We start from the raw sequence: 24,937 nt of genomic DNA, 5'->3' as shown, positions 1-24,937 counted from the left end.
CGCTGCACGCCACACACTGCTGCACGCCACACACTGCGCACGCAGCACACTGCTGCACGCCGCACACTGCTGCACACTGCTGCACGCCGCACACTGCTACATGAAACACTGCTGCACGCCACACACTGCTGCACACCACACACTGCTGCACGCCACACACTGCTGCACGCCACACACTGCTGCACGCCGCACAATGCTACATGAAACACTGCTGCACGCCACACACTGCTGCACGCCGCACACTGCTGCACGCCACACACTGCCGCACACTGCTGCATTACTCACTGCTGCATGCTGCACGACACTGCTGCACACCGCACGCCGCACACTGCTGCACGCCGCTGCATGCCACACAGTGCTGCATGCCTCACACTGCTACACGAAACACTGCTGCATGCCACACACTGCTGCACAGCGCACACTGCTGCACGCCACACACTGCTGCACAACGCACACTGCTGCACGACGCACACTGCTGCACGACGCACACTGCTGCATGCCTCACACTGCTGCACGCCTCACACTGCTGCACGCCACACACTGCTGCATGCCGCACACTGCTGCACGCCGCACATTGCTGCATGCCGCACACTGCTGCACTCCACACACTGCTTTTATGCGAGTTTATGCTACTGACATTGTAAATGACAATGCCTTTTATTTGTTTTAAAACCAAAAGATAAATAAAAGGCATTGTAATTTTACAATGCCAATAGCTCAAACTCTTATAAATGCGAGACCTATTGCATTGCAAATGCTTGTTTTGTTTGCAGATGTAGAAATGCTAAGACTTACAGTACTCATCTTTCAACCTTTTGCTCCAGACTCCACCTGGATATCTGAACTCCATCCCTGTTGAAAGCAGACCAATAGTTCCAAGGCTACGGTGGTGTTGTCTGCTTTAAAACAGTGTTCTCTCTCTCTCTCTCTCTCTCTCTCTCTCTCTCTCTGTTTCTATTACTCCCTTTTCACCCTATGGTTTTAACCAAACCTGGCCTCCAAATGCACTGGAAGTTACTCTACTGTGCTGCAGTAACATCGGTAGTACAGAGCCACTTCCTTGTTGATTCTCTTAACCTGATACTCTCCAGTGTATTTACAATACTTTAAGGGGTCAAAAGTACACTGTTGTTGGCTTAAGCAAGAATCTGATGCTGGTCGCATTCAGTCCATGGTGGTTCTGTAAACTGGAGCCCATTCAGGAATGGCTGATTTCTGTTTTGAGGAAGAAAGGTGAATTTCAACAGGCAACTCAAGGATTCAAGATTACAGCTGGGAACTTATGGGTATCAGATATGGAAGATAGTTGTCCACAGTTCCAACACCTTTTCTCTTAAAATCTCTTTTAGACCTTCATAACCATGAACCAAAACAATTCGAAATAATTAAGAGGAGATGCAAGGGTTGGCGAGCTTGTTCTTCAAGATAACACTGAGGGCACAAATGTAATTGTGCACGCCTTGCACAGGTAAAGAGCTTGAGCTGACTTCATGATACATGATTTATACTCTTGGAGTGGGAGGCCGCACACCTTATCATGTTTGATTAAAAAATGTGTTTTTTTTAACCATGGTGGCTTCCTGCTTGACTCACATCTGTAATAATTTAGTTAATTTTCTATTTTAAAAAATGTGTTTGGTATGCCTAATAAAATCAGTTTAGAAATTCCAACACAAGATTTTTAAAGTGTTCACGAGCTCGTATGGTTACTGTGGTTGACAGCTCCGAGAGCTGTATCGGTGTAACACCAGCGTGAGTTGCATCGTGTTATTCACATAGAGTTAAGGAATTAATAAGCTCTGTTTGTGGTACTTCACATGGGATACTGGTTTTATATCCTTATGAGGTGATGACTCCATGATGAAACCTTTGTGCTTTGATGATGATATATTACAAAATTTGGTGAAGTAATCCAGAACGAGCAGACATATTAGGAACTGGCTTTTTTGTATTACTAATATTGCGAAATTACACATATTATCTAAAAAAATGGTCACTTAGCATTTGTTGCCTGAGCTGTTAGTATTTTTGGAGTACATTAAATGGGTATAAATTATGGTTCTATTGGAGCAAGAAACAAAACTACAGGCATTTCTGATTTGCCCCGACAAAAATTTAAAGGACTGATTACAAATTTGGCACTCCATCGGACTGCCAAGCCCGTGGTGGAGGTGCGGTGGCAGTTGGGGACCGGCACACTATTGGTTAGACCACCATATTAGGTGTATGGCGGTCGGACCCTTTTGGAGCTGCCGCAACCGACAGGGTTCCACTATCCCAGGCTCTGGTGTGGCGGTGTGAGGCGGCAATATGCATGGTGGTGCTGCTATGGCCCCGCCAAGCATATTACAAGTTTTCTAACTGTAACCCTGTCAATGGAGGTGAGCCTGCCATGGAAAGGGTGGCAGTGAGGTAACTCTGGTGCCCCTTACAGGGCCCCCTTGTGCAGGGAGGTGCACGCAGGGGGGCTGTTGTGCCGTCCAGTATGTGTGCGCCCCCAGGTCCTGCATGGAAAGAAATGCAGCGCCGTGGGAACACCAAAGAACCGTTCGGCAGACCATGAGGAAACTCATAATCTGGCAGGCGGCCCTGTTTGTTGGTGTGGGGACGGGGCGGTGGCAAGGTGGCCAGATCCCACACCACAAAACTGGTAATCTGGCCCTGAGAGGGGGCAAGAAGTGCAGAGGCGAGCCTACTTAGATCCATTTTCTCTTATACAAGGGAGAGTGGTGAATCTCATGCTGAGGCTTTTTGGCTATGCTGCAGCACTAATCAACAGATGTAAATAAACAGAATGCTGCTGTCACTTGTCACATGATTCCAGACTTGGTTGGCTGGCGTAGGGCCCACATCCTGTTGTGATGGATACAGAGAAGGGCAGAAGACCTTTCATTGTCAGCCTGCGGCTAAACATTCGGTTCCAATGGATTCAGTTTTGGCCTATTTACAAGCACCCTTTTGTTAATAGTTAGCATGTGTTCTTCAATCCAGAGCATTAGGTGGCCTAGGTGAGAAACAGACTAATACATTTGTATTGTCAGAATTTTATGGAGACGGAAAGATATTAGATCGGGGTCAGCAGTATAAATGGGCATTCAGTTCAAATCGAGCTCACCAGTCAAATCCTAGGGAATGTCACATTTCACATTAATGACCACAGATTTAGGCGGGAAAAGTGTCACAGACAGGATCGATTGTAACATGCGGGTTCTAACCAACATTGTACTGTACCGGAGTATTTAGTTCGAAATATTGTGTTGCAAAAACATTAACTAGAGAAATATCATGAAGGTATGTATATATATAGGTATGCATAGATTTACTATACTTTAATCGACATAGATGTACCCTGACGTTATACATATTTTCTTTAAGGTACGTCGATCTTGAATTAAGAAATCTATTCGTACCTATATATAATTACCTTGAGGGACATTTTGCTAGTCGATATTCTCGCTGCAATATTTTTGTAGGTCATTTTTTCTGCGTGACATTCTGACATACAACCTTTTACTTTTAGCTGTATTAGTAATATTTGTGTTAATGTATCAATCTTGCACTCTTACATTTCCTCCAGGGTCAGTAATGTTAGTTGATGTGATGCCTTCAGGGGCAAAATGCACATGCTGTAATGTCCTACTGTGTCTCTTGTCAAAGCTCCCGGGGTGTCATTTCCTGTGACATCATCACGAGTAAAACAGGGCTTCCTCTCATATCTGCTTTCAATGACATTTCAGTAAATTGCCATCCATCCCAACCGAGCAATATTGCAATTTGTTCACAGGAAGAACAAAAAGCAGCTTATTGGCTTTAACACATTTCAATTGCCAGTACTTTCATCCAGTAACTTCGAGCTTTTTTAATTTAATTTAGCCTTCGAATATTTCATACTTTTATTTCTTAACTGTTAAATTTGTATGCTTTACATAATTTAATGGCCCCACCAACCACTGTGTTTTAAGAGGAGCCTTTTGGTCCTACGGCTCCGGAAGTACTGAGCCCTGGTAATGTGAATACTGCAGTCTCCTGTCGCTGATCTTGCCATGGTACTCTGTTCCACCTCTCACCCCCTTTTTTCTGCCCCACATTCTATTATCCAGGCCACTGCTGGGCAGCCTGTGGGAAGAAGTATCATGCAACAAATAAGGATTTTATCAGGTTTGTGCTCTGCAATAACTGGCTTATTCTAAGACACACTGTAAGACTCTAGAGACATTGCCTTTGACGTCTAAGCATCCTGAACAACTCGCAGCCACAATGCATGTGAGTTCTTACTGAGCAACTTGGCTCGGAACATTACTACCTCTCAGCCTGATAGCATGAAAAACCTGGACCCCACAGATGAATATATACAAAGGTTCTATGGACCTTCATTGATAAGTGGGCACAGGCATTATGCGTGCAATTCAGTGACATCAGTACACACCACTTCCTATGAGCAAAAGGCCAGTCAGTGAAATGGAGCAAAACGAAAGCAAAGGCATCATAATAAACTCAACCAACCTATAAGGGACTAAAACCCTATGAGTGAAAACTGGTCAGGCTTCAGTAATCCGCTATTCTAAATATCACAGATGATACCTTGGGATTATGGGTTTTAGATACTCATGTCTTTTATGATTTCAGACCTGTTCTTCACATTTCATGCAGTCAGTCAGTCAGTCAGTCAATTATCTTTATTCGATTATTAAAAATCATAAAAGAACGAGCAAAAATACATATCACCATTTCATCAGATCACAAAATTTTACAAACAATCATTATAGAAGACACTAAATTTTACAGTGAAACGTACATAAATATTTAAAAAAGATGGGTTTATTAAAACACAACTCATTCAAATAAATGAGAGAAGAGGAAATTCATTTTTCAGAGATAAAGTGCCTGTACCTTGTGCGATGCTTATTTAAGCGTGATCCTGCAACTAGAAAACTAGCGACAGAAAAAGCTACTTTCATATTAGGAAGAAGTTGCAAAAACAACAGGGCTGGTTTTACCTGAATAAAGCCCTGATTACATAAAATAGGGAACAAATATCTTTTTCTGATCTCAATATAATGACCGCAAAACATAATAAAATGCATCGTGTCCTGTGTTGAAAAATGATCACAGTCACATGGTTCAGCATCATCAGGTCTAGTCCAGGTTCTAAAATTGCCCAGTATAAAATGAATTAAATCAAAGCGAAATCTCGTTAAGAGAAAGCGATGATAAGAATTTGTTACCAAAAGGAGGTATGATTCCATTCCTGGAACAGAGGAAAGCATACAGTGTTTCCTTACCATGGTTTTTTTTAGCTCTATTGCTTCCCTCTCCAGGGCATATAAATTTGTCAGAATATTTTTGACTGATTTTAGATCTTCATGAGTTATTCCATCTGGAGATGAAAAGAGCTCCGGGCGGCCTGCTAAAATAAGCTGAGTTTTCACATATCTTACCCATGGGATGTTAAGAGCTCTGTCCAGGGCTAAACAATCTTTTAAAATAATATGATTTAGAGTAAGCTCCTGGTTAAGCCAGGTTTTTATCCAACCAATCACTGGGGCTAGTTTTAAAGTGTCAGATATATAGCCCAAGCCTAACTCTGTATGCAATGCAAAGGCCGGGGTTGATTGGGGAACAGAAAGCAGAGATCTCAAAAATTTGTTTTCTACATTCTGTATTTTGGCAGAGCTAGTATATCCCCAGATAACAGAGCCATACTGGGCGACTGACAAACATTTTGCTTTATAAACTTTGATGATGCTTTCCATGGGGCGGGCGCCCAGTTTTTTAGCAAAACCTAGCAGCCCTGCGGCCGCTCTAGCAACAGCGCTGCTTTTGACCAAAAGCTGGGGGCCCCAAGTGCCCTTTTCATCAAAAGTCACACCTAGGTATGGAAAAGAAGGGACTCTCTTAACCTCCTTCCCCGCACAGTAAAATGTTAGCGACTTTCTTTTCCTGCCTGCGGGTCCAGCAATCATTACATGTGATTTTTCTGTATTAATTTTCATGTCCATGCAGTCAATCGTCACAGGTTTTGAACCAAACTGAAGGACAGAATGGGACTTTGAGGTACAGTCATAAAGAGGCAGACATAATTGCTTGAGAACAAAGGATAAAGAATAAAACTAGAGAACTCACTCTCTGACATCTGCAGGTTAGAACATGGAGTGTCACAAGGCACAGTTCTCTCTTCAACACTTTTTAAACTGTATATGCAAAACCTAGCCAATACCCTGAAAAACATCAATATCTCATTCCACTTCTACACGGAGGATATTCAGTTTTAAGTGAAAATCCTTTCCAAACGACATGGTTCTAGTAGCACAACATGTAAAGAAAGTCAAACAACCTGAACCCACTTAAAACAGAATTGAGGACCATAGCACTCCCTAACCCTCCACACCTGTCCAGCAATTACAACCCAGAAACTGGAAACAGCATGAAATCACTTGGCTTTTTTTTAACGTAGGACAGAAACTTAAACCTCCAGACCCACAAGAACTCTCTAGCAGAGGGGCACAACATCGGTTTGAACCCAGGTATTAAAGCATCTCATGCAGAGACTTAGATCAAACTAAAAAGATTTATCATTCTTTCACACAGCGCAACGCAGCAAAACAACTTGCTGCGCTGCGCTGCACTGTGTGGAATGGATAGAGCAGGAATGTGCCATATCTATCGAGATATCACACATTCCTATTCTCTGCCTGCACTTGCGCATATTCAGCAGCATAGCACCAACGCAGGCACCCTCGCGCCTTGGCATGGAGTAAGGTGGCCTGTGTTACAAGCAGGATTATTTTTGTGCAGGCAGGGACACTTTTCTGTACAAAAACAATTATTAGAGGTGTATACTGAGGAGAAATAAAGATAGTTCTCTTTGTGCCTCTGGTGAGAAGGGGTACAATTCTAAAACACTTCCAGGTTTACCAGTGTTGGAAATCTGGGAATGCCTCTGAATACATGAGTGGCTGCATGGGAACACCCATGCTTCACCCATGCAACACTCCCACCACGGAGAGTAATGCAAGGCAGCAACTTGCACTGCCTTGCGTTACTCCAGATTTACCAAGTACCGCATGGCCATGGGATGTGGTCTTGCGTGGCATAGTAAAGCTCGTCTAATTTGTTTTGCCCTTGCGTTACCTTGCGTGGTGCAAGGGTGATGGGAAACTTTGAAAAACCTGGCCCAAAGGCACTAGTCTTGACAGTCCTAAATTAGGGCAATTCCTTTCTCTGCAGACTTTCCAAAATTCACATGGCAAATTTCAAAGCAACTCTCCACTCAGCAGTGAGACTCATCACAGAAGTAAACAGATACAACCACTTCACCCCTCTATTGACTTTATTACATTGGCTATCCATCGAAGGCACATGGCAATACAAACTTGCTTGTATTACTAACAAAGCCATTCATACTGAAATGGTTAGATACCTCAACCAAAAATTGAACATCTCAAGCAAACAAGGTGCTGACTCTTTGATGCTGGAAATTCCAGCCTACAAGAAAGAAAATAAATGAAACAATACTTGTAAGGGATTGCGCCTAGGATTTGGAACACTATCCCTCCAGAAACTAGAACTCTTCCCAAATTTCAAATATTTAAGGATGAACTAAGATCCCATCTGTTTCACAAACATTTATGCCTGGTGAAGATACCCCCAAAAGCAAAAAGAACAAATGATGGACGGCATGCTGAACAATGCAAACATTCACCCCCAATCACAAAGATCTGGGTTAAATCCATCGTTCTTTTGCTCGAGAAGATTTCCGACATCCACCCAATAATGTAACAGCTATTTATGACCTATCTTTTATTCTTAGCATTGAGCAACTGGTCCACTTTCTATTTGTACAGAACACAGGCAGTCAATAGGTTTTGTTCAGGCTTTATAAAAACCCTTGATACATTTTTAAAAAAAAGAAATCAGCACCTCCTCTAAAGGCACAAGGGTATGTATTGGAACAATTATTAAGGAGAGTGCAGCAAAGGATCTTGGCTAACTGGTGCTAAAAAACGGAAGTGACGGCACAGGTGTTTAAAGGGCCAGAGGCGGCCGGGTCAGCCTGTACATGTAGCATGATCTGATGGTTATCTGGTGTAACATGATCTGATGTTTATCTGACATATTGCCGATATATAAATATCCCCAGCATGCTCTTGTTTATATATTTTTGCCATCTTGATTTCCGACCTAGAGGGTAAGACAATTAGTTATTTAATTACATCATGGCAAACGCTCTGAATTACATTAACACTTGTGTGGTTTTAAAAATATTGCAGAGAAAAATAGGGTTGTTGTGTAATTTAATTACATTTCCTCTCTGAGGAAGGATATAAAAGAGCTCACAAGTGGAGATTAAATAGGTTGGACCCACTCCCCCAAATTTTCTGAGACCACAATTAGATGATTTGTGGAGCTCCAGAAATGCCATAATAAATAATTTTAAAAAAAAGGGTTACTACTTTAAATCATGTTTGGGGAAAATGTAGCACAGATTTATTTAATTTAATTCTATAATTTAATTCCTTTTCAGGTGAATGATGCATATTAGAGAGCTGTTCTTGAGTTTTTTTTACCAATTCGTAACATACACCTGTCGGCTTTTAAGGAAAATAGACAAAATATAAAAGCAACATTAATTATTTTCCTCCATGCAGACAGCACCAAGAATACCTGACCAGGAGTGTCAACGCTTGGCCAGGAGGGTCAGATCGTTGCCAGAATTTTAGGATAACCACTTACTAAGTAAATGGGATCTATTTAAAATCGTTGAAGGCAAACGTGTTTTATGTGGAAACCCTGAACGTCTGGCGGCGATCTGGCATTCCTAGACCTACTTTGAACATGGATGATGCACACTAAAGAAGCCTAGAAGTTACCTGCACCACTGTTCTTCTTTTCCATATCCTCCACTTTTGTAGATCCAACGCAGACCTAACCCTCAAAGGCAAAGAATTCTGGAGTTAGTGGCAGTGGTGCCCTTGAAATCAGAGTGGAGGAAATTAATCAGAGAAACTATAGAAAATAAATGTGGGGACACACACTTAATGTGTCTGGGGAAACCTGTGCTTAGAAATTAAGACAGCCTGATACCCCAGTACTGCCTTCAAGAGTTCCTGTGATGGTACCTCCACTAGAATCCGCCACAGTTTCTTCCCTACCTGCCAGTTATTCTAAGTGGGCCTTAACAAAAAATACAAGGATTTCCCTATCCTTCTTTCCTGTAACCTTCCACCCTCCCTCCAAACACACATCACAATACTGATCTAATGACAAGATGTCACTGTCTACTCCCACCGACTTTGTTTCTGCCATTGTACTGTGCAGGAAACGCTGTCTTCAAGTTGGGCTTATTGTTCTGTTCAAGCCAGCTGGATCTGGGACAAGCAGACCCCGCATTGGCTGCTGCCAACTGTCAGACCCTGTTCAGGTGGTCACAGGGCAGACAGGCAATACTGTGCCCCAACTGTGATGGCTGAGATCTTCCACCCCATGTGCAGATGTGATTTCACAAATCCAACTACAATACTTAGTTAAACAGCCACCTGCTATGGCAGCCTCTCCCAATTCTTGGATCATGTCTATAGATCTTCTACTCTACAGTAGTCAGAGGCACAGATTAAGTGCAGATGCAGTTCACAAGGACTCTATTAACTCAGAGAAATTTGCAATAAAGCCAATAATTCATACTGGAATTAAAGGGAACACTCACAGTTGCTGTTCCCTCAAAAAAAACACTGTCTGCACAACTGGTTCAGAAATTCATGGAAGGCCCCTGCTCATGCTGTCACTGCCAGCTGGTGTTGACAGGCTCATTCTGGCTCACCTCTCAGTGGCATCTCTGCTGACATGGGACTGGAGTGATGTTTTCACTCGGGACTGGAGCAACGGTGTGGGAGCAGCATGGCGGCCCTGCTCACTGGGCACCCGTGCTGGTACATGCAGCCTCCAGGCTAAGATCTGATAGATGCTCCTAGTGGGCAGTGGCAGCCTCTAGGTTGGGTTCACAGTGGAGCTGCTTCTTCAGGCAGTTGCGACCCTCAGGCCGGGATCCAGTAGCAGTAATTGGGGGAAGACAGGGCTTTTCCTCACCTTGAGCAACAGAAACTGCTGTCCCACACCTTAACCCTAACATTTTTCAACGGGCAGTGCTCAGAAAGAACTGATCAACAGCCCTTTGCTAACAAGGTCTCTAACACAGAGAAAAAGGTCTGGTCAAGCTAAATAGCCACAAAAAAGGGTGCAATGCCCCCACCGCTTAGTGCGACACAGCCAGGATAGTGACATTCATGTTTGTCATGAGTGTATCATTGCCCATTCAAAGGCACACTTGGTGTACCCCTTCACTTCAAAAAGCAGGTTCAGGACTTTGCAATATGAGGAGCTGTTTTAGGGCTGTGTGCACACTATGTTACTATCACGCCAAGACCAAAGTAAAAAGTCAGGATTCCAGTTTCATAAGGACATTTATACCCAATAGGCACCTCTTCCAGATCAGACTACCCAGAACCTTAGTCCCCCTTTGGAGAAGTCTGGTTGTCAGGTTGGCAAAATAGGTGGGAAAGTCCATCAATGTTTCCCTGATTCATTCTGACTTTGTGCTTCACCTTGGCCCTATAATGAGATATACAATTGCAACAACATGGGATTCTCCTACTTTATTACCATCAACAACTTGAATAGTTTGTGATTGGCACTAAACACATTAGGTCAGGTCCACACTACGGCAAAGCATTCTTTTTCAATGGCTGCCTAGTTATGTTCCCAAACAGGCTCCCTACAGCTGATAAAGGGGACTGGACGTGCTCCCCCCTTGTCATCAAGTTGAGCCAGTACCCCTCCAGCTACATTATCCGAGGTCGGCAGTCTGTACAACGAAAGGTTATCGCAGTCAGGAGTCTTGAAAACAGATGAATCTCCAGGTGTTTGACAGCCTTCTGACACTTCACAGTCCAAATCACTTTGTTATGCTGCTGTTGCGATGTAAGGTCTGACAAGGATGCAACCATGGCCTCAAAGCTGGCAAAATATTTTTTATATGTACAGTGACTCCTAAGAATGCTCTCAGTGAGTCCAGGAGGTGAGAACCTCTGACTCCAAAAGAGACTGGATCTTATCATCCAAGCGGGGATATTCCCATTATCCACCTGAGGCTAAAGGTAGAATACAGAGGACTGCCCCCATCTGGCTCTTAGTTGCCTCTATGGTAAATTTTGCTGACCAGTATCAGTTTAAGGTGCTCATCCTACAAATTGCTACAGATGGCCATGTTATCAGGTGAGGCCATGCAAAATGTTTCCGGCATCAAGAGAACATAGCTTCCCAGGGGCTGAAAACACATGTGTACAGCAACAAGTTCCCTGCAGAAACCTTCTGTACTCTAATTCATGGCCACACCACTTATTCCCCAAAATGTTTTGATAAATGAGCTTAAGCACTAACACTGGAACCTAGTCAGCACCACTTTTTTATTCATACCATTCCTTCATCAGTTCTAGGCTTGCTTGAAGGTTGCTTGCTTGAAGGTTAGCCTTCTTCTGGCTCAAGTACTGTGCCATAACTTTCCTGAGGCCAATCACACAGTTTGAGACATCCTTTTGAGGGGACTCTAAAGTTTCTTTCCACCCTTCGCTGACTGAGGTAAATGGGTCCTGCCCTAAGTGCCCAAAAAGAAGTTTGAATAGACTGAACCCAATTCCTTTATATGGGACTTCTTCATAGGTGACAAGAGACAGTGCAGGGCGTCTTCCAGCCATCTCCTGAGGTACTCTGGCAGAGTCCCCATCATTCTCTTGAGTATGCTTGCTAATTGCTTCTTAAACCTATTGGTTTCAGGGTGGTATACCCATAGAGAAGTAGTAGGTCAAGTCAGCGTGCTCCAACATCTCTCTCATGTAAGAAGAGATAAAGATTGCTCCCCATTTGGAAATCACTTTCTTAGGAAATCTAACCCTAGGAAAGATCCATAGCAGTGCCCTAGATACTACATTTTGAGTTGTGCTCCTCAGAGGTAGTGGCTCTGAATACCTGGTAGCATGATCTATCACAACCTAAATATGTTTGTTGCCTGATGCTGGGTGGTGGGGGGTTGAACCGAACTAACAATGTCAATGCTCACCTGCTCGTTTTTAATACCTACTACTAGCAGTGGCACTAATGGTGCCTGGACCTTACCTCTTTGCTTACCACTTGATTGGCAAACATAACAGCTTCATCCAACCTCTCTGGGTCTCTGTGCATCCCTGGTCTACAAAACAAAGAGTCCAATCTATCCTGGGTCTTTTTCATGCCCAAGTGTCCTCCTAGGAGCATCTCATAGTTCAGTAACAACAATACATTCCTATGTACTGAGGGAATCATGACTGATGCAGGGTCCAACTAGACCTGGATTGCTTCATAAAGGGCTACATAGAACTCACAGGGCTGCCCACATGAAAAATGCAACTAAATTAAAAAATATTCTCATTATAACACTTTCACTTATAAGGAGCCATTTGCAAAAACACACCTATATATGAGGAATCTATGAAGACGTGACACAAGGCAGTTTGTTTTACCACAAAAGCAGAATCATGTCCCTCTTATAGGAAGATGTGAATATACTGGACCCATTAACTTATTTAAAGATATCAAGTTATCGCTAAATAATACTAATTGGAGAGTCCCGGACCTTCCCGGGCATGTGGGATGTGTTTTATTCACCTAGAAGGAAAGTCCAGTTTGATAGCCTTTTTGATCCACCAGAAAAAAAGGTGTGACCATAGGTGGTCCTGAAGAAGGTGGATATAAAGTATAAATTCCACTGAAACATGCGTAGACTGGTCCGTGAAAGATCTCAACCCACAACACAATAATGGCTGAAATAGAAGTCACTTTCCCGTTGTCGTTGACAGTGTATGTGATTAGTGGCTGGGATGGTTATGAATGGTACAAGTGAGTGAATGAATGTTTTTGTGTTAAAGGTAAGAGTGGGTATGTGCGGTTGGAAGTATGAAATCAGCATACTAATGAGATATGTTTTTGAATAATTTTTCACTGTAAAAAAAGAATAATTTTTTTGTATCTTTTAGTCTAAAGGCCGTTGTCAGAATATACTATATGTTTTTAATAGATTATTGTAAATTGCTTATTCCATTAGCATTGTACACTGGACAAATTGTGCATTGTATTGTGTATTACAATTGACTGTGCTCACATCGTGCATAGTGTATAATTCAATTGAAACATGTATAAAAAAATATAAAAGATGAGCATCAAAATAAAAAATGTAAGTAAATATTAGTGTTATAATGAGTATATTTGGGAATTTAGTAGCATTTTTCATGTGGTCAGCCATGTGAGCTCCATGGAGCCCTTTGTGAAGCAATACAGGTCTAGTGGGACCCTGCATCAGTTATAATTGGTTTGCTTTAACCCCCTTTGTCCCAGACCTTTAATAGTGTGTTTAGGGGGTACCTTTCATTCTTACTGGGGGAATCGTGAGCATCTTTCTGGGTCCTGGTATGAGATTTGCAGGCTCACTATATAGCTGTCTACCTTCCCAGCAAACACTGTGCCTGCAATCACTTTCTTGTTGACCTGTACTTGGTTTTTCTTTCAAAGTCCCACAAGTGTAGAGCACGCTTGTTGTGCCTGGCACAATTTCTCCTAGTTTTGGTCCTCAAGCAGCTAACAAAAACTGAATCCCCGAATGCGATCCAGACTCCAGAAATCTCGTCCCTTTGAGTGTTGCATCCAAAACTACATGTGAAGCAGGGACAATGAACTCCATGGTCTGTGCCTTCTAAAAGTCTGTACTGACCCACTCACTACCATTCTTTGGTACTTGAAAACCTGTGAGGGTCCCAGCCGTTCCCTGAGACCCAAGCTATTCGCAAACATTTACTCTTGTGAGAATAACAGTTGCAAGATGGCGGATGGATGCTGCCCACAGAGCAGAGGAAAAGCCTGCGCCCGCTTCTTCCTCTGCTGTTCTTTGTTTCCAGGGCTTTCTACAGAGAAACCATATGTTTGTTGCTACAGCAGCCCCCTGGGAAGCGTACTTGGTCACTTGCATGTATACAATGGTTGTTATGCTACGTTATGCACTGCATTCTTGAGAGAGAACCTTTCCATACCGCACACTGAAAAGAGACCATGACTTAAACCTAATTTGTGAAGATGCTTGAAAAACTAATGTGTGCTCAAATTTAACAGTTTTTAGAGGGAGGTGGACTGCTGGGCGCATACCAGACACAATTCATTATAGGATAGGCCACCATATTAATAGATGCAGTGGTGCTAGATGATCTCATGATGCTGGAGGACCATATTAGTATCACAGTGCTGAACTTGTTAGGAGCATCAGTCACCTTTATTTTCAACAGTCAGTTCATCCTTATTTCCAGATTAACAAAAGTTAGAATTTCAAAGACAGACGTGTTGAAATCCTGACTGACTGAACAGAGCCAGTCATTTTCTCATCCACCATTTAGTTCTGATCTAAAAAGAATTATCTGTAGTGTGACACAGGACTCTATATTGTCCTCCCTATTATTCAATATAATTATTCGACCAATCGCAAAATTGCTCCATCAGGCAGAGGTTCGCTTCAATTTTCTGAGTGACAACACACAGCTAATCTTTGGCCTGGAACTGTCCCATGAACCAATAGAGGGAGCATTAGATTAGCCAAAATGACAGACCTTTTTGCCCTCATACGCTGGGTGTTGGCTGCCACCTTCTTCTCCTACCACTAAAGGCCCTTTGGACTCCTGCTCTATTTTAGAACTCATCCAATAGATATACTTTAATACACACAAGATTGGACACTGCAATGATTTATTATTCTTCAATTCCAATTTTGTAACACAAACAATTTGCAGTAATCTTAGTTTTTCTTGGAAATGCCCATTAGAAATAATAACTATTGGATTTCTGGTACGCTTGTGTAAATCTCGTCACTCAGGGTATATTGAAGCAGTTTGAACAGAGAAGAACTCTTGAAAAAGATTGGAAAACAAAAAATGTGTTAAGGCAGGAATAATACTAATGTTTAAGACTGTCAAGGAATTGAGCAACCCAGTAGCCTAGTGCAATTATCCCTTCTTTGGTATTATATGAAGAACACTCTTCTATTTTTTTCCCAAACAGTCAATCACCTCCATCTTTAATTTGAATCTGGGTTCTCATCAGTCAGATATCATGAACCCAGGAATTCAAAGCCTTGTAATCTCATGGACCTTTACTTACTGAATTCACCCATGTTAGTGAAATGGATATGGCAACTATCAACAAGTACATCAAGTCTGGCTTCCCATCAGACCTGTTCCTGGCAAGGATCTTTCACATAGTTATAGACATCATTGCATCCACCCAGGTGTTTCTTACCTACCTCTGTGTCTAAGTCACAGTCCCACCATGCAAGCAATTTTGATTTCTCTGCTCAAAAGGGCAATAGCTCATTTAACCATCTTAAATAGTTACTAGCCTGTTTCTCTCTTGCCTTTTATGGCAAAAGTGGCTGAAAAGCAGGTTAAAAACTATCTGTCTTCCTTTATTGAAACAAATACCATCTGCCAGGGGGTGCAGGCAAGCTTCCGTGCCCATCAAGTTACTAGGAATAGCTTCTGTTACCATGCATGCTAAAACAACATGTGGTTTAACAACGCTGTTAATATCACGACGGTGTCGGGACCACGAGTTCCATTACAACGCAAGTCATTACAACAACTTGCTTTAGGGAAGCGCTGGACTTTGGAATAGTTTAAATTACTATTCCAACTTCAGTCGCTGTATCAGTAGAGAAGGTGTTGGACTTAAAAACCAACTCCAGTCCAATAATGCATTCCCTAAAGCAAGTCGTTGTAATAGAACTCGTGGCAACGTTGCAGTTGTGGTACTGACTGCATTGTAAAGGCACTACTTTGTAATGCCTGCGTTGTAATAGATGATTCCCTGGTACGAAGGTTGAGCTGGTGGCTCTGATGAATCTGCTGGCTGATCCAGCATAATGGCCCGTTGCCCTCATTTTGTTGGATATTTCAGGGGCATTAAATACTGTCTCTCATGTAGTCTATTAACTTGATTGCATGAGGTGAGACCCCTGGTTGGTCAAGTTACTCTTTAGCAGGAATGGATGTAGGCATGACCCATCTCTCCTTTCACATCTGCAGTTCAGGACCTCATTTGTGGAGTCCATCAAGGACCTTCTCAATGCCCGACTTTATTTAACAATTATGTGGCATCACTTGTAAAATTGATTACATCTTTTAATGTAGGGGCCATGTCATACATGAATAATACACAAATTATTTTGAGACTAAATGAAAACGCTCATACCACACAATCCAAGCTTTGGGTCTGTATGTCTTCACTGGGCAATCATATACAGACCAATTTTTTGAAGCTCAAATCTTAAAGTTACTGATATCTGGATGATTTCCCAATGTGTACAGGTCAAATAATTGGTGGCCATCACTCATTGCTAATATATGTGACGGCTCAGCTCAAATTTGAAAGCTACCATCTTCCTGCTTTTACCATCTGAAACTTTTAAGGAAGTTATTGCCATTTCTGCTTACAGATGTTCAGTTAATTAATAGTCATCCGGGCAATCATGGGATCATGGCTTGACACGCTTTATCTGTCCCTACCAACTTCAAAAGCTACAAATTATTCACAATCTGGTTGTTAGATTATTTTTGGCTTCCCATTATTAAAAATATCAAATTCAAAAGTTTGTTCATTTGTCATTAAGCCATTTAAGGTAAGATCCCTGCATTTATATTGAAGCTGATCACGCCTTGCCACCCTTCCAGGACCGTACACTCTGCTTACAACTGGCTTATTAGATATTCCTTAGAACTGCAAATGCAGCGCTGGAGGTTGCTCCTCCTTTTACTCAACAGTTAGGATATGGAAACTTTCTCCATCTTTCAATGCACCTTCAGATCACATTTCCTTCAGAAAATTCCTGGAAAACTTTATGTTTTGCGGATTACTGATCTTTTTTCCTCTCTCTTTCTGTACCGTTCTGATGGGCTCAGTGTCAGGATGCCAGTGGGGAACACTTTGCTCTACAAAATCATAAAATACTAGTAAAAATACTTCTTAAAGCTTTGTCTTCCAAAGAAGGATCTTTTTATTACCAAAGTTGAGTTCCACAACTCGAACTCCTTCACCAGGGCAACCATCATGGGTCTGCCTCCTCTACATTCTAAAAGAATGTGCAGTATACGTATCTAGCTTGGCGGTAACCTCTCACTTGATACCCAGGTGCCCAACACCCTATTTATGCAAATAACATCACTCAAAGAAAAACGGTCTTTTGTTGACCCCAAACCATCTTGTATCAGTGGTGAATGTGCAGAATCAGTCTAGGCCAATCTATGGCAATTCACTCTACATGAGTACTCCTGTCAAATGCAGGGCGGACTACAACTGGTCTAGAATGAACTATTAGTTGGGTTACCTGGAAACGGCCATGTTAGCTCTCATACTATTCAGGCTTTCAAGAGCTCCCTCTGCACCACAGAGTATTCCTTAAGGTATTGGTCAGTACCCATAGAACGAATTAACAAGCTGCCCCTTACTTCCCCTCACTGTTCTTCATTGAGCCTGCTAGTATTACTTTGGTCCAGCACCGTTCAGATGAATAACTAGCCAGATCAAGAGAGCTTGCTCTTACTGAATTAAGTACTAGTTTATGATTCATTATTGCCAATTCTGTGGGCAACCGAATTGTATGTCCCCTTCATCACTGAGCTTGGTCAGGGCGGGACTGGCCATATGGGGCATCGGGCGGGTCCCAGAGAGGCTGGAAGGGTAGGGGCCGGTATTGCAGCAGTGGGTGCCGGTTTTGTGACTGGGGGCTGGTTTTGCAGTGGTGCTGCAATATCAGCCCCTCAGTAACAAAAGCAGAAGTGCTTTACACTTGCGCCCCCACTTCCTCCTGCGGGTCGGTCCATAAATTTGGCATGGCTACTTTGAGTTCTCGGTCCAGCCCTGAGCTTGGTTCCCCTTAAGTAGAGAGCTACCTTCCTTTATGTGGCATGATAATCTAATTTTCAGCAACTACATCACTGACTCTAAAACCAGGACTCAGGGAACACACTTTCTGACTGCTGAGACGCTGTTCCCTTCATTTGTAGGCTACCAGCTACACATGCAAGTGTTGTCTTTTTTTCGTGAACAAGGGTCCAGAACAATAAATGTTTAGCCTCATAATATAGGACTTTGATTTTTGAGAGGAGATCATGAACAACTTAATGACTGCAAAGAGTGTATAGTATGCATGCTAACAGGCCATGGTTTTCCAACATTTTATATTGCTTAATAGTGTTATTGGGTACTTACATTTTTTACTTTCTACTTCCAGTCATACTAAAAATACTTTTCTATATTTTTGATTTAATAATAGAGTGTTCTGTACTCCCAACGTAGGCTAAATATTGACATTTTTAGAGGAACTGTGAAATGCATGTTGTACTGTACCTACACTGACTCTACACCTCCTCTCTGGAGCTAGGCACCAATACTTGTGCCTCTATTTCTGCTTGTATGGTTATAGAGATGTAGGCTCTTTTGTACAAACACATTTTCCCATAGGCACAGAATGGGTCAAACTCTTTGATACATCAGCCACTTAGTAATTTTGGTTTTCCATTTCAGACAGATTACTGGGTTTTATGATTAGGAGAAACCCCTAACGTTCTCACTTTCACTATTGCTTGTAAGGTCCTGCAAGTGAACACCATGGAGAACAAACAGGACATGATGCCACACATTAAAGGATGACAAACATTTCAACCAGTAGCCTAGTCTTCAATCCTGGAAGAAGAAAGAAAAGGGAAAACAAAGGACGAGGTGTCTTACCCTTCAGGAGGTTGCCTGGCGTATTAGTAACAGGCATGTTAGTGGTGGGGGTGGGTTGCGGAGGTAGTTCAGTGGTAGCTGGTAACAAAGACAAGAAATATGTAAACTGGCATGGAAATATATTCAGTCTGGGAAAACAATACAAATTACCACAATACAGTACATGCTGGGAGACATGTAGGGGTACACTACTAGGAATGACCAAACCATAGGAGTAAACAAAGCAGGGTGCTTAATTGGCAGCTCGTGAGCTACAATCCATTCATAGCAGGGAATAGATCAATGGTAAGTGATACATCAGTCAGGCATAATAACTCCTAATAAATGTAACTCTTTTTTGATAGTGCTTTTATATACTCAATTTGACCTCTTACCTTTGAATGAACTTCTGGTAGATCCTCAAGATCATCTCCGTGTGCATCTTCTGTTTTGTTAAACATGCTTGTGCATAAGGTTTAGCTTTGCGTCTCAGAGGTCTGAATTGCCTCGGGAGGCATGACCCCCGAACACTGGTCTTGTATAATTGTTTTCATGTAGACCAAGCCCTAAGGTGCCCTGTGGCCGGCAAATAGAAACTTAAAATCTCCGAGATTTATATACTAAGCAATGGAATTTTAGTCTGTTTGTCACTGCGACTACATTTTTGTTTTTAAAGTTATTAGGTGGTCCATTAAACATGCAATCACATTTTTAACACAAACCGTCAATAGATGAGCAATAAAAAACAGCCTCATAAGTGCGGCTCACGAAAATGTTAATTACAGCTATACATACTATTCTTCGTATAATCTCTGGATAACCCGGCAAATCATGTATCAATCAGCCACTATATAACACCATGGGTAAAACAGAATAAAACATACTAAAAAGGCTGGATGTATTACTAAAATCTGAATAACAGATGTGTATTCATAGCTCGTGCAAAAAGTATATCATTAAAGTGAAATGTTCTAAAAGACTATGGAAGCTGTGAGCAGCACAAATTTAAAGTGCAAATAGTCCATTGATATCATAGTACAAAAGAACATTTTAGACGCTAAAAAAAGCTCAAAGCTAATCTACTCTAATAAAAAGATTAAAACGGATCTTCATCATGGTCATCCTGATATGAGTATATTATTTTAAATGGAAATTGCACTTGCAGATAGTGCAATAAATCCAAAAAAGTGTAAAAATCATTGTGTAAATACCAATGCATATTCTCACTTTCTTAAACAGCATTATACCACAACTGCTCAAATTTACTAATTTACCTCTTGGCAAACATATATTCCAATTATCCTATCTTATTCATTTTAGTTTGCTATTGCTCAAATTATGGACATCTAGTAGTCTTCAAACATTGTAAAATAAGTTATCTGGCAAATGAGACAGCAAAAAAGATAAACGTTTGCTCAGATCTCACAAAGGCCTCATTATTTGCCAATACTCTAAAAAGGACAACTAATAAACCAGGTTCCACCCTTTTAGATAGTTGTTGAGATATAAACATAAATATCTGTTGCCAAAACAAATGCAAGATAGAGCAGGTAAAAAAAAATATGCACCAAGCTTCCCTGTACCATCGTAGTGCATCTAAAGCATGTATTTAAAACCTTAGGAAAACATTTAATAAAAAATGCAGTGGTATAGTGAGTGTCCATCTAGCAAAAATTACCTGCTCAAAACAGTTTGAAGCCAAAGACAGAACTGTCCACCCACTGGTTCGGGGAGATAACACAGCCTGTAACTGATGCTTCCTTCTGAAGACATTTTGGGATAATACTCTGCTGCCTTTTCTGGCACAGTACTTTACACCAGCTCCCTACTCCTATCATATTATATTTACAGAGCAGTTTAAAAAATTGTTGTGAATAGATTTGTGTCAAAAATAATATTCCACAAAAAACTAGACATTTTTACAAAACTAAACCATAAAATAGACGCATTCTCGGGTTTCTGTACAGGTAGCTGCTGCCAGGTCTTTAATCTGCAATTGATATTAAAATCAGATAGCATACATTAAATCCTAAACTATTACAATCCTGTATAGAAAAAAAAGCATGGCAATCAAATATATTAGGTTTTACCCCATATTCATTTTTGCTTAAAATTTGTGCTTTTATAGTTTTATATTCAGTTGTCTTGAGGCATTTCCATGATTTAAAAATAAAAATAAATGAGAACTGGAAATCTAATTCCTGCGCCATTTTTCTTAAAAAGAAAATATGAGATGAGGCAGGGCCGGCATATAAACGTGTATGGTAATCTACGAAGGCTGACTGACAGTAATGGTAGAAAGCAGTTAAAGCCAGAGCTCCCTGCTCCTTGCCTAACTGGATGACCGTCAAATTAATGCGAGGACTCCATTGTTTCCATATAAATTTCCGAATTAATCGATCTGCTTCTTTAAAATAATTGTAATTAATCTTATAGGAATATTGAAAAATAAAAATTAAAAAAGAGGTTGAATCGACATTTTTCAATTAGGGCAACTCAGCCTATAATTGATAGAGGTAAGAAGCTCCAACTCTCCAACAATCTCTTAACCTTACAAAATATTGCATGATAATGTCCTATTACTTACCGGTAATCTTCATTACTCCTGGTCCCGTAGTCCTCGTCCCATTCCTTACAAAGTGGAGATTACTATCTCCGCGACAGAAAAAAAGAACAGGAGCATGCTGGGATACCTAACCCACTCCCTCCCGCTGGGAGTACATAAGCGGTACCAGCCCAGCATGCAGCCTGAAAATACCAAGCCAACAACCGGAAGGCCGGCCGCCAGGGAGGGAGGGAGGGAAGTAAGGAATGGGACGAGGACTACGGGACCAGGAGTAATGAAGATTACCGGTAAGTAATAGGACATTACCCCCAGGTCCCTCCGTCCTCGTCCCATTCCTTACAAAGTGGAGAATACCAAAGCAGAGAACCCGGCCTACCGGAACCCCACCAAAGCCAGGGTCACCAGACCGAGAAAAACGGACCCCAACAGAAGCAATAGGGAGCCCACAAGAAAAGCAGGCAGGAGAACACAACCAGCCATGCCTCCAACCAAGCCGAAAAGAACCCAGACCCCAAAAGAAGCAGGGGACTAGCAAGAAAGGACCGCAAACGAACACAAGACCCCCCAGGAAAGCCCGAAGGAGGCCCCGCACTCAGAAGCAAGACCCAAGGAAACCCCCAGAGGGGCAGAAAGAGAAACCACCACCCCTAACCACCAGGGAAAGGGAACCCCGGAGAAGCGGAAGCGCCCCAAAGGAGCAATCCAACCAGGAAGGACAAACAACCCGGTAGAAAAACCACCAAGGGAGAAGCCCACAGCCCCAGGCAGCACCAAGCAGCTGCAGCAAATGGGACAAAACAGCACAACCAGGCCAAACGCAGAACACCCGAGAGCATGACGAACAGGGAGACACGCCAAAGACCCAGGAAGGAACATAGTAGGGCAAGCCAGAGAGCGAACCCCCCAGAACAGAGAAGAAGGCGACCCACAGCCGGACCAAACCACAAACACCACACCAAGAGGCGAGGGGAATGAAGAGGCACGACAAACTCGGAAAACACCGAGCGCGACCATTCACAGGACCAACCCCAACACATCAGGGGAAGACACCCGCAGAGCCTCAAAGACCGAAGAGGAAAGGACAGAAGGCCCAGGCCAAAGGCAGGAAGACAAGCCGTCAACCCCAGCAGAGACACCGGAAGGCCGCAGCCAAGGCCGCCACGTCGGGAGAAAAAAAAACCCGGTCACAGGAACCAGTCAAAAGGCCAGGACCGAGGCAACCAAAGGCAGGAGACACAGGGACACGAACCCAGGAACCCACCTAAGCAAGGCCAGGGAGAGCAACAAGCGCCACCCAAAGCAGACTCCACACACGGTCAGCGAACAGCCAGGAGAGAACAACCAAGGGCCGAACACAGAATCGGGGAAATAAACCCCAGAACCGGAAAGGAGAAACCCCCACCAACCAAGAGCCGACCCATAGGTCAGGAGGACACCAAGGAACCTCCTAAGGCGTACCCCAAAAAGGGACGAAACAGGAACGACCAACAAGGAGGCCAACAGCCCAACAACGCAGGCAGCCCAGAAGACCCAAGAAGCCAACCGGACAACGGACAAGCCAGCCAGCCCGGAGGCCCCAAATTGGAGCAGCAGAACCCGAAAGGAGAGGCAAAGGGTCAACCGACCCAAACCCAAAAACCCCAAACAAGAAGGGACCAGGGACCGGCACCAAAGCAAGCCAAGCCACCAAGAGAGGAGAAGCAGCCGGGGAACAGAGAGGGAGACCGGCAAGCCACAACTGGCAACCAACACAGAGGTCACAGCACACCAGCCAGGCGCAAAGGAGCAGCTCAGGAAAGAACACAGGACCAACCCGGCACCCAGACCAACAGGGCCAGAACCACCGGCCAGCAAGAGGCCAAAAAGAGGCCCAAAGCACCAGAGAACGAGCGGCCAGGGAAGAACCCAGGCAGGGACCCAGGCAGGGAACCCGCAAAGGCAGGCCCAAAAACAAGGACCGGAGGGAGGAAACACATCAGCACCCCGGAACACCCCCGGCACCCCCAAACCAAAGGAGAGGAGCCCGGAGAAACCAAAGGCGCACAACCCCCGGGGGGAGCGGGCACACACCCAAAAAGGGAAGAACAAAGCACGCAGAGCCAGCAAGAGCAACGGCCAGAGACACCACAGGCCGAAAGCAGGCCGTACGGGAGCGAGAAACCCCCAAGCCCAAGGAAAAGGCCCACAAGGGGAAGACCAGAGCCCCAGGACCCAGGCAAAGCCAACCACCAGCACAAGGCCGAAAAGAGGAGCGGGGACGTAGCAACGTGGCCCACACACTACGGGAGGCTAGACCACAACCGGCAGTCCCACCAACAAAACCACTGGCCAAGCCCAAGATAAGGCACGGCGAGGAGGAGCGGCACCCAAAGCATGAAAGAAGGGCACAGGGCAACCCGAACCCATAAACAGGGAGAGGCCCAGAAGCAGTGCACCCAAGAAACAAGGAACCACCCAGGCAGAAGCCAAGGAAGACCCACAACCCCCAGCCACCACAGGAGGCAAAGGAGCGGCAGCGAGAGGCAAACGACCGCAAGCCACAAAGAAGAGACACGAGGGGAAAGGAAACCACAACAGGAAACCAAACCCCATCAGTCAACCCAGCGCACCACAACACAGCACCAGGCAAGAGGGAAGAGGCAAGCAGCAACACCAGCCAGAAAGCCCACCAGGAAAGCCCCGGAGTCAACAGCCAACCAAGGCCAAGACCCACCGGAACAGAGGGAAGGCACAACAGCCCCTCCCCCCCCCCCGAGAACCCAAGAAACAGGGAGTCCGGAAGCAACAAGGACCCAGATGCAGGATGCAAGAAGCAACCCAGCCAAACACAAGCAGAGGCCAAGCGCAAAGTGGAGGATCCGCAGACGGGGGAACACCGGGGGCCACAGGCCCACCCCCCCCCGACCACAACCAGCACGAAGTACACCCACAGGGAACCTGCCAGGGAAGGAGCCCACCAACCCAGGCAGGAAGATACGCCGGAGGGCAGGAGAGAGCGGACGCAAGGGCACCGGCGTGCCCAGCCGCAACCCCAAGACAGGAGCAGGCGCCAGCAGGGAAGGAAGGCCACAGGCCAGGAAACCCCACACGTGGAAGCTCAGAGCACCGGACAGGCACAGGGGGGCAGAAAAAAACAAGGCACCCCGAGTACGGGCCACACCAACACTCCAGGAAGGACGCAAGAAGCGCCCAGCAGCCTGAGCCGCAGGCAGGCACCCAGATAGGCACGCACCAGGGCTGGCCATAAAAGAACAGCAGGAACCAACAGGGCGGACAGGCAGCAGGCTGAAGAATCCGTGCGAACAGACAACCAAGCACCAACCAGGGGGAAACAGAAGCACGCAGGGCAGGAAGGCAGGAAGCCCACAGGACAGAGGAACGAACCAGGACGAACCTCACCAGAAATGAAATAGCCCAGGGGAGCAGAAGCGAGCACCGGGGAACGGGGGACAGCCACAGCACCCGCCCGCCCCGGCACACCCCCAGCAGTGGAAAACAGGGAACCAAGGCTGCAGGCCAGCACAGCAGAAGAGCGCAGCACATGGA

The 24,937-nt window shown here is 44.1% G+C and overlaps 1 protein-coding gene across 3 annotated transcripts in view; it reads right to left on the bottom strand.

The window, feature by feature from the left end:
* Window positions 1-24,937, bottom strand: part of ADGRG6 (adhesion G protein-coupled receptor G6) — a 621,002-nt gene that overhangs the window by 186,416 nt on the left and 409,649 nt on the right. For 2 of the 3 annotated variants that reach the window (XM_085611657.1, XM_085611655.1), the window contains exon 6: window positions 18,847-18,924. The exons of the other annotated variant lie outside the window; for it this stretch is intronic. In XM_085611657.1, the coding sequence (XP_085467783.1) occupies window positions 18,847-18,924 (78 nt within the window). The remainder of the gene's footprint in view (window positions 1-18,846; window positions 18,925-24,937) is intronic. 3 annotated transcript variants of the gene reach the window in all.

Source organism: Triturus cristatus, chromosome 6 (assembly GCF_964204655.1).
Source record: "Triturus cristatus chromosome 6, aTriCri1.1, whole genome shotgun sequence".
In the NCBI taxonomy this organism is placed as follows: domain Eukaryota; kingdom Metazoa; phylum Chordata; class Amphibia; order Caudata; family Salamandridae; genus Triturus; species Triturus cristatus.
The sequence above is the reverse complement of the archived record's forward strand: the minus strand, read 5'-3'. Positions and strand labels throughout refer to the sequence as shown.